The sequence below is a fragment of the Syngnathoides biaculeatus genome, chromosome 15 (assembly GCF_019802595.1).
Source record: "Syngnathoides biaculeatus isolate LvHL_M chromosome 15, ASM1980259v1, whole genome shotgun sequence".
Taxonomy (NCBI): Eukaryota; Metazoa; Chordata; class Actinopteri; order Syngnathiformes; family Syngnathidae; genus Syngnathoides; species Syngnathoides biaculeatus.
This window is the reverse complement of record NC_084654.1, coordinates 9660065-9670570: the sequence shown is the minus strand read 5'-3', so window position 1 is coordinate 9670570 and position 10506 is coordinate 9660065. Positions and strand designations below refer to the sequence as shown.

The window sequence follows — 10506 nt, the reverse complement described above, 5'->3', positions numbered from 1 at the left end:
GATGAGGAGATATTGAGTTTGAAAATCAATTATACGTACAAGATTTAATTATGTAGTTTAGTTTTGAATCATCAAGGTAAGATGGCAAGAATGACAATTTGACCCCATTTTGTGAACTGGCACAAATGTTACCTTCCGCGCGGAGTTTATTTTCTGAACCTTGTGTTACCAGAATCTGTTCAAAAACACTTGAATGCAGCCTGTCCCTTTGACTAAATTCATGATTTCAGTTTGAAAAGGAACAAAAATCCTGGTCATCCCACCCAATATTTTCCCATGTGTCTACTGCACATTGGTTTCAGTTTCACCACAAAGCTTATGTGCTGCTGTTGAAACTCTTGTCGGTTTAGCTGCAGCTCACTTTTTTTTTTTTTAACTTCCACTTTTTGCAATGTAGAATACAGGTTTGAAAGGGAAATACCTTAAATGGATTGTGCAATGAGAGTTAGAGAGCTTTGAAATGCCAAATCTTCATATTGGAGTTAGACTATTGAACCTCCTCTTCAGTTTGTGTGCCAAGAATGGAATTCTAATTTCTCTAGTTGTGCGTCCAAGAATGTATTGCAATTCTATTGGCTGACAGATTTGTCGAAAAATTGCATTGAATATTTCAGTTGCGCAAGTAGCGAGAGTGGTGACCTGTTTGGAATAGACAGTAGTTGCCAGCAAATGGACTCAAACGTCTTATTTCTTCTCATGAATGTTACAGTATTTGCAAAAGGGTTTCAAAGCCGTTTTCTGAACTACAAATTCTGACAAATGGTTTGAGTCTGGCAATGGTCATTGTTGTGTATGTGGTTTTCACCTTCAGTAAATTGAGTTGTTTTTTTGTTTTTTGGCTCGATTTCTGTCATTGGCTCTTGAAAAAAAAGTGTTGTGAAAATAAGTCTAGCCAGTCGGTCAACTGATTGTTGAAAGTATAGAAAAGTGTTTTGTTTTTTTTGTTTTCTATGCCCAGTCACTGCTCTTCCCCATCCAGGTCTGACCTTGGCTGTGCGCTCTCGCTCTGTGAGGTTTACAAGGAATAAATGTTTTTTTTTTTCTTGCAGAGTAATTGTCTCTAATTTTTGCTTGACTCATAATACTTGTATGACAGTGGGTATGGAAAGTGTTCAGACCCCCACACACTCATATTTTATACACGTTATATTGGAACTATTTCAGGGGAGAGGGGAGTACATTTGATTTTAGCAGTGCACACACGGCACTTAATTTCAGAAATCAGCAAACTGCACTTGCACAAGAAGCATCCTTTCAATTTTGGAATTGAACTTGCGTTACACTACACCCTAATTTAAAAAGTAACCCTCCAGGACCATTACCATATGTAACAAGGCCCTGAATTCTTACCTCGGCCAAAGTATTTGTCGAATCATCTGGCTGGAAAGAATATGAAACTGGCACGAGAAAATAAATTGTTTAAATTTATATTATTTGTTACCCCCACTCCTTAAATTTTGTAAATCGTTAATCTGGGTACCTGATTTTACCTAATAATGTTGAGGAAACTTGATCTATTGGACCACTGAGGGTTTCAGGTATGTCTTTTTTAAAAAATCTATACTCTTGTAATTCGCATTGCATTTATAACGTGATACCCCTGTATCAATATATAATTGTAAAAAGAAAACTCAACATCTTGCAGTCTTTTGACACGTATGACTAATTGACAAATACAAGATACCCAATTACCAAATATAAAATGATTACAATTGGGCAAAGCTAAATCTGAAAATGTGCCTTCATAAAAGGCATTTACACGTTACAACCGCTAGGAGCCACGATACAACTAGTCCAATCAGAAAGGCCTCTCACAAACTAAACATGAAAAGAACAAATCACAAATCGGAAGTTTAAATAGGACCTATTTGCAAGGCTTAAATATTTATACTGTTGTTAGCATTCATTCCAGCAGAGAATTTGCGTTGAGATTGAAATCGTTGGTGCAACTGCATGAGGATCGAGGTATTCCGCTGCATACTTTCAAATCTGATTTCTAATTTGATGCACTTGAATACGATAAGGAAAACAATGCCAAGGCATGAGAAATGTCATGCTCAGCACTGCCACATGAAGATTGACAAAAGTTACAGTACTGGGAAAAAAAGAAATCTAAAAAGCGCATTAGCCTCCAATATATTGCAGTGACTACTTGCACTGCTCATATCTATATTTTGTATTTAATCCTCTATATTTTTTTGTGGAATATTATACATTTGTTTGTGTGTCCTGTTTGGCTCCTAGATAAACCAGAATGGAGAATCTGCATCCCCTTTTTATACAACCATCCATTTTCTTAGCCGCTTATCCTCACAAGGGCTGTGGGAGTGCTGGAGCCTATCCCTGCTGTCAACTGGTAGGAACCGGGGTACACCCTGAGTTGGCTGCCACCCAATCGCAGGGCACATAGAGACAAACAGCCGCACTCACAATGTCACCGAGAGGCAATTTAGAGTGTCCAATCGATGTTGCATGTTTTTGAGATGTGGGAGGAAATCGGAGTGTCCTGAGGAAACCCACACAAGCATGGGGAGAACATGCAAACTCCACACAGGCGGGTCTGAGTTTCAACCTTGGACCTCAGAACTGTGAGGCCAATGCTTTCCAGCTGAGTCACCGTGGCGCCACATTATTTAGTTTTTCAAAAATATGAATAAGTACTTGCACAACATTCCCGAAAAGCTGAGACGGGGGCAACAAAAGACTGTGAAAGTTGAGGAATGCTCAAAAAGTCGTGTTTGGAACACTCCACAGGTGAAAATGTTAATTGTAAACAGGCGAATGTCATGATTGAGTATAAAAGGACCAAGCCAGAAAGGCTCAGTTTTTCACCAGCAGGCATTGGGGTGAAACTCACCCCTTTGTGAACAACTGTGTGAGTAATTAGTCCAAAAGTTTAAGGACGTGTTTGAATGTACAATTGCAAGGAATTTAGAGGTTCATCATCTCCGGTCCATAACATCATCAAAAGATCTCTGAAAAGAAGTGCGAAAACCAAAACTGAATGACTGTGATCTTTGATCCCTCAGGCAGCACTGTATTAAAATCCAGCATCATTGTGTGAAGGTTAGTCCCTTGTGGTCTTGGGAAGACTTTGAAAAAACACCATCAGTTGACACAAATTCTTGCTAGCTGTACAAAAGAAAAACTTAAAACTATCACGCAAAACAAAAGCCATTTATCAAGGACACTCAAAAACGCCAGTGGGTTCTTTGGGTCAGAGCTCATCTGAGATGGACTGATGCAAAGTTAAAAATTGCACTTTGGTCTGATGAATCCACATTTCAAATTGTTTTTGGAAATCATCGTGTGTCCTCTGGGCCCAGGAGAAAAAATATTGTTATCAACACCAAGTTCAAAAGCCAGTGTCTGTGAGTGTATGGGTGGCTTGCGATTCTGTGAAGACACCATTAAAGCTTCAACCATTAGTGTCGTCAATTCCCAAATGCTTCTGAATATTGTTTAAAGAAAAAAAATCTACAAATGCTAAACATGCCTTCATCCTCAACATGTCACACAAATTCAAAACAAGTCAATATTTGCAACAACAACAAAAAAGTATCAGTTTGAATATTAAATGTCTTGTCTCTGTCATGTGTTCAATTGAATATAATGTTGAAAAGGATTTGCAAATTGTTGTATTCTGTTTTTGTTTTAAGCAAAGTCCCAACTTCATTTGAATTAAGGGTTTTCATTTTATGTTTCTTTGACACCATACCATTCTATAACTACATAACTTCATGATAAAAGAAGTAGTAGCAATGCGCTACATGGACTCAAGTAACGTTTCTCATAAATTGTACTTTTGAGAGTAGTTTGAATGAACTAGACTTTTCACTGTGACTTAAATATGTATGTGAAGAAGAATCGATACTTCTACTTAACAATGATCGACATGCCGCTTTCTGCTTTTATTTATCTATTGGGTTAGTGATGTATTTTTCGACTTCATCATCATCAACTTCCACATATAGCACCGTTGTGCCAGTTCACTGTGATTACTTGTGGCAACGGAATCCAATTTATGCAGCTTCATCATTTTCATCCATCATTTCACAATTTTTCACAGGTGTACAGTCATTTTGTTGTTATTACTGCCATCAAACACAACACTAGCAGCCTTTTTCATTTTTTAAACCTCAACAGTTAGTCTCAATGATGTCCTCATGACTTTGTCTTTGAATGAAGTCGTTATTATGTCACTGTTAGTCACTGCAACCTAAGGTTGACAGTGGATTCCAATGATGTTATGCAATACTTGCTTCTATGTCCTGGGGACTTATTCGTCTGTGTATCTTTTGTCTCTGAGCTTGTCAACTCCTATGAAATCCAGTCTTGCTGGATTTTTTTTTTTTTTTTTTACTCCAAGGCCTGCAATGATTTATTTGCTGTCAGTGGTGGGAGGTTACCAATAAGCCCACTTTGTTGCTGTACTGAATTATTTATATTTTTACTGAACTTCACTTGGGTATTATGTATTTTCTGAAAAGTTTTTACTTTTATTCTAGACATTTGAAACCATGTATCTGCTGTTTTTATTCCTAGAAGTCAACCCTGGTCATATGGATTGGTGATCTTTGGCATTTATATACAAGGCTGAAAAATACGGTACACCAACGGTGAGTTGCGGTGCTCATGGCTTGATATTAATCATCCATCCATCCATCCATTTTCTTCGCTCGTTATCCTCACGAGTGCTGGAGCCTATCCCAGCAGTCAACCGGCAGGAGGCGGGGTACACCCTGAACTGGTTGCCAGCCAATCGCTCGGCACATAGAGACAAACAGCCACGCTCACAATCAGACCTCGGGCAATTTGGAGTGTCCAATTAATGTTGCATGTTTTTGGCATGTGGGAGGAAACCAGAGTGCCCGGAAAAAAACTACACAAGCATTGGAAAAACATGCAAACTCCACACAAGATCATCTGTGAGGCAGACGCTCCAACCACCTGCTCCTCTTTACTGCAATAATAATCATAACAATAATAATGATGGTGATAATATTTGGCAGCATGGTGGAGAAACTCGGTAGATTCTCTGCCTCACATTTCTGCGGACCGGGGTTTGAATCCCAGCCCCTCCTCTATGGACTTTACATGTTCTCCCCTGCCTGCATGGGTTTTCTTCAGGCACTCTGGTTTCTTTCCACATCACCAAAAACATGGATAGTAAGTTAATTGAAGACTGTATGTTTATATGTGCCCCTGTTGTTGGCTGGGAACTGGTTCAGGGTATACCCTGCATCCTGCCTGAAGATAGATGGGATAGGCGCCAAAACTCGCATGACCCCTGTAAGGATAAGCGGCTCAGAAAATTGATGGATGGATGGATAGGTATACTTTCAGCCTACCTCCTCTGACTGCACATACCTGCTGATCTTCATGGAGGAACCAGGAATTGCTTTCAGAAGGACACAACAAATTTGACACTATTATTAGGCTAATAACCATCCCTAGCCTTATTTAAGAGAATTGTTTGATGTTGTCGACTCCAGGAATGAGTCATGGTGAATGTAAGCAGCCTGAAAACCACAATCTTTTGTCTTTAAAAAATAAATTAATCTGTCTAATCTGTACAAACATGTTTGGGTAAAGTGTATTTTTCCCCAGTTTTTATTCCTAGCTAATTTAGGATTTTTGTCATTCGCAACTTTAGCAATTAGCAAAGTAATAGTAGTTATGTCCACAGCCACCCCCTGAAAACCCTCATATTTTATGTAATTGACATAAAAACAGAATTTATCTTTGTATTCCAGTAAATTTCAGTCTTTTATTAAGTGAAGGAATTTAATAAGTACTTCTACAAGTCGTTTTTTTTTTTTTAAACAGATCTGAACTCACGTCATTGTTCTATATTTGTGACTATGCTGATTTATTCTTTATGAAAGCAGTGGGTTTCTTCACTTAGAAAGCACCGCCCGCTCGGGACGCAAGCATAAAAACTCCAAGTGCTCCTCTGACTTCGCGTCACGGAACTGATATGCCTCATTTGCAAACGTGACACCGCCCAGGGGGCGGGGCATCTTGATCCGCCCGCCGTGGCGTGGATTGAACAACCCGTAGGGAAAGGACGAAAACAGATGCGAAAAGTTCAGCGGGACTGCTGTTTTGAAACAGGCGGGCCGTTTCGACACGCACTACACGGCTTCACCGGGGTTTGCCCCACTTTGACACCGCGGAATGGACGTTTTGAAATCCGCCGGAAGGGCGATAATTCGAAGTCCCAGCATCGCGAAACAATCATGGGGAGGCGGCAGACATAAAAGTGAGTACATTTGTTTTCTGCTCCGCACACACCCATTAATACAAGATGCCAGCGTGAGCTAATTTGGCTACACTAAGCTAGCAGCAGATGAGCGACTACCGGCTTGTGCCGTAAATGTTACAATTCGTTTAGGTGGACTCGGGGCAACTTAACAGTGTTTGACAGCCCGTGGAAATAAAAGAGCACGACCATAAAACTTAAGTGGGCAATTCAAGTCGGAAATGTGCACATTTACGTATCGAACTTGGCTGGAACTCTTGACAGCAGCGCCCCGTAGATCAATAGTGGACATCCGGACAGCGGCTGAAATGATACTAACACCCACCCCCCAAGCGCCCCCCCCCCCAATGGCTCACTAGGCGAGAATCGTTTCACGTTTGGCTATCCGTGCAGGGAGATGACGAGAACTCTGGCGGCCCTGTGCCAAAACCCGGTGTTGTCTGCCACGTCACGTCGAGATTTACAACAGAGGATGTACAGGCTGGGAAATTAGTGGTCGTATTTCTGGCAAGCAAGGCTCCAAAATCCGAGCAACCCACTGTTGCTAGGCGATGCACTCACTATGTGAAACAAAAATGAGGGTGACTTAAGTGCAGGTCTTTTTTCGCCATACTGTAATTCAGTGATTTCATTCGCATGGAAGGCGCCTTTGAGATTTTTTTGTCTTTTCTTGTGTACGGTCATCACACAGAAGGTTCAGCATGACTCTGAAAGCATGCATACATTAGCATCCTCAAGCCTTTTATATTTTCTCACACAAAGAGGGTGTCCCCATCTTGGCCCCCTTCCACACGCACACAAACACAATAGTGCACTTGGCAACGAAATGTCACACGTGCCTAGACAGTGCGATCAATGCATTGTTTTGATGATGAGTTCAGCTAGGATCATCCACAAATGACCAGGACGAAAGCCACATTCTTCCAGCACCAACATATAACACAATTAACTGCTTTACCAATGGTTTTGCATCACCAGAGAGCTGGGAGATGCTCAAAGTCCTACGGGGTGACGCAGAAGAGTACGTAGTATTGATTATTTTTTTTTTGGGGTAAAATGACTAAATGAAAATATGAGACACCATCCCTTTGTCTTGTTCATACACAAACTGGGTTTTTGTAACATGAAACCAAAATGCCCCAAAATGAGCTGTACATTTTACATGGGAACTGAGGTTCTCTTGGGTCAGGTATTTCGTTTTGGAATCTCTTCAGATTATGTCAGCATGACAAGGGTAAGGTAAAATACCTAAAAATATTTACTGGGTACAGTGAACCCCATATATGGGATGTTCAGGATCATACCACCAATGACCCAAAATCAGTGATAGAGAGACCATTTAAAAACATACATTTGTTTATCGTTTACGCCTTTCACATGCTTCAAAGACAATTATAAAGCATGCTTACATTAAAACCCAGTTTTAAAGTATTCCTTAACACTTGTTCTTACTCTGTTGTGCACTGTTCTCAAAATAAGAGCAAAACAAAGTTGCTTCAAGCTGTTTTTGTAGGGACTTTTCCACCAACCACCCCAGGACCTTCGAGTTCTTGATAGCAAAAGGTTCATGTGGTTCTTGTTTGCATCGTACTTATATTTCAGCATCGCTTAAAGCCTGGGTGTCATCTCTATAAACATTCTAAAATAGATATTGTAATGAAAAATACATTCAACATTATTCACTTCAATGTCCATACGAAAAAATAAATGTGAGTGGAGAGCGCGTCATCTGTGCGCAAAGTTGCAGAAGTGTCATTCTACGATATCCAAGTGGTCGCCAGATTGGCTGCGTCCTCCGTCTGTGACGTCACCCGGACATTTGCAAATGAAAACACGCGGTGCAACCGAACTATGGGAGACAAACGTGCTGACACGGAAGCTCTTTTTGAAAAGGAGAACACCACACAACCGAGTGAAGTTAACTGGGCAATATTACACTATTGTTTTGAGCCCTCGGGGCAATATTACACTATTGTTTCGAGCCATATTCAGATGATATGCGATCACGGCCAAACCTCATCCCCGTCACGCAGCCTTCGCAGAAGCAGTGACCGCCGAACACGGCGTCTCAGCTGGTGTGGCTGATTTTCTGCGCCGTGGTGGTATATAATGGAGCCGAGCCATGCTGCTTTTAGGGGTATGTTCAAAGCCGCTGCAGTACTTGTTGAACACCGTCGATCCAGGGCGCATTACTGCCTACCTGTTTTTGTGGAACCCACAAAGCTCTCGTCCTCTGCACCCGTGCAATCTGTTTTTCACAACGAACCGGGTCTCTTGCAAATTTATGAAGGCTAAATCCATTCTCCCGAGTGTTCAAGCAATGTCCAGCAATGCAATGAGCCGGCATTTTGGCTAACACGAAGGAACAGCGAGCTACCTTCCCGGAGGTAAAACTAATGGAAACAAACGAGTCCACTAGGGGGCGCCTCTGTCCTGTACGTCACTTCCTGCTTCTTCTCGAAAACAAATCCCTTGAGAGGATTTTCATGGCAGGAGTTACAAAAAGCTGTATACGTCAAAATCATATTTTGTGGTGGGGAAAAAAAACATGTGACTATATTGGCTGTGGGTTTTTCATTAACAATATAGCAAAAATTATCCATTTCATGACACTTGACCTTTAAGAAAATTAGACTGATGTTGATCATTAATGTCACCTATGGGGTGTAAAAAATGTTGGCATTTCTAGCGTTCGTCATCTTATTTTATAGCTTAATCTAAATTTCAAATATTTTTGATACATTTTAAATCCAACCCATTATCCAGGTCAGGCAATTGAGAACTTTTTTCATTTGCAATGACAATCTGTCTGCCGATATATTTATTTTATGTTATTAAAAGGACATACCTAAAAAGGTTGTGGAAAACAAACTTTCAGAAGACTACAGATGTGATGTGTCAGATGGATAATGCAATCGTGACACAAGTCTGAATCCTTCCACAGTTCTACTACCGATTTTTGAAATTTTGACTTCCTTTGTTTTCTCAGTTCTGGTGAATTGACATGTCCTCAATAGAGAACACCCTTCTATCAATCCACGTTGCAATGTCAGTGAGGTGCTCCTCACAGAGCACCTGCTTTTACATATGCCTCATTCAGTCTTTTTTTTTTATTTTTTAACTTGAATATGGGAAAAAAGTCATTTTGTTTTGACTAGTATTTGTAACATCTCATCTTCTTGAAACTTGCAATGTCCACAACAACAAAAAAAGGATTTAACTTGAGTAAGAGTCCCTGACACCTTTCCCTCCCCCCATCATTCCCCACCCTGTATGTGAGCTTGTCATTGAAGAAAATTCCCTTCTCTGGCCTGCATCCATAATCACTACATTGCTTCTGTTCCTCTGTAAGTGGGATTGTAGCTGGTTCTAGCATTATTATCACTACACTCTTCCATGATATCTCCCATTTCTTAATTTGACACTTGAGCATGGTCCGGTTTCTTTGTGGTCAATAATGTAACAACTATGTGATTTCCTGCATTATTTTTTTTCTCAAATGCTCATTCGGATTTTGGCAGTCTGCTGAGTTGCCGTTTTCCCCCCGATTGCTGCACTCTTTATAGCCCAAATTGACCATTTTCAGAACTGTCTTATAGTGTTTAGTTGAGTTTAGCGGAGTCTCTAATGACCGACCTGAACGTGTTATAAGGAAGACTGCGTGTTCTCTGCAAATAGCTTGGTCAAAGAGTTGGCTTTCTATTTTGGGCTTTTCTTTGTTCCAGTTGTGAATGCAAGTTTGTTTTTTTTCCAGTGTGCGTGAGTAAACATTTCATCTGGTCACAATTGAATGAGTGCATGTTTGATGCTTCCTCTCAACAGTCTCCTCAAACATGGTGGTTGAAAGACATTGCTTTTTTCATTGCTTTACTCGAGTTCCTCCTCTAGCATGCTCTCCTGTTTTGAAGAGACCACTGTATCGTTATTATGAACAGCTAACTATCCCTGGCCACGGATGTGACCGAGCTTCGCGTGACAGAGCGGTCGCGGTCTGAAGAAACTGTGTGGTTGCCAAGCTGCCCCCTCTGACATGGGGCAAGGAGGTGCTGCCAATGAGGACGCAGATGGTACTGGTACCCACTCAGATTCATAATGACATCGATCTGTCTCCACTTTTTTCCCTCCCAGTATTCTCCCTGAAGTCAGATCATGCAACTCACATTATCTCCTGCTCACTGCATGCTGGGAGGCACTCCCGTCGGCGTCCTGTCCATTTTGGAGAAAATTTAAGACCTTTAATT

General features: G+C 40.9%; 1 protein-coding gene across 2 annotated transcripts in view; it reads left to right on the top strand.

The window, feature by feature from the left end:
• Positions 1 to 5992: 5992 nt before the first annotated feature.
• ldlrap1b (low density lipoprotein receptor adaptor protein 1b) overlaps positions 5993 to 10506 on the top strand; it is a 41851-nt gene continuing 37337 nt past the window's right edge. The window contains exon 1 of one of the 2 annotated variants that reach the window (XM_061843697.1): positions 5993 to 6265. In XM_061843697.1, coding sequence (XP_061699681.1) covers positions 6181 to 6265 — 85 coding nt within the window. In that variant the 5' untranslated portion in view covers positions 5993 to 6180. The remainder of the gene's footprint in view (positions 6266 to 10506) is intronic. The other variant, XM_061843696.1, reaches the window with a different exon arrangement.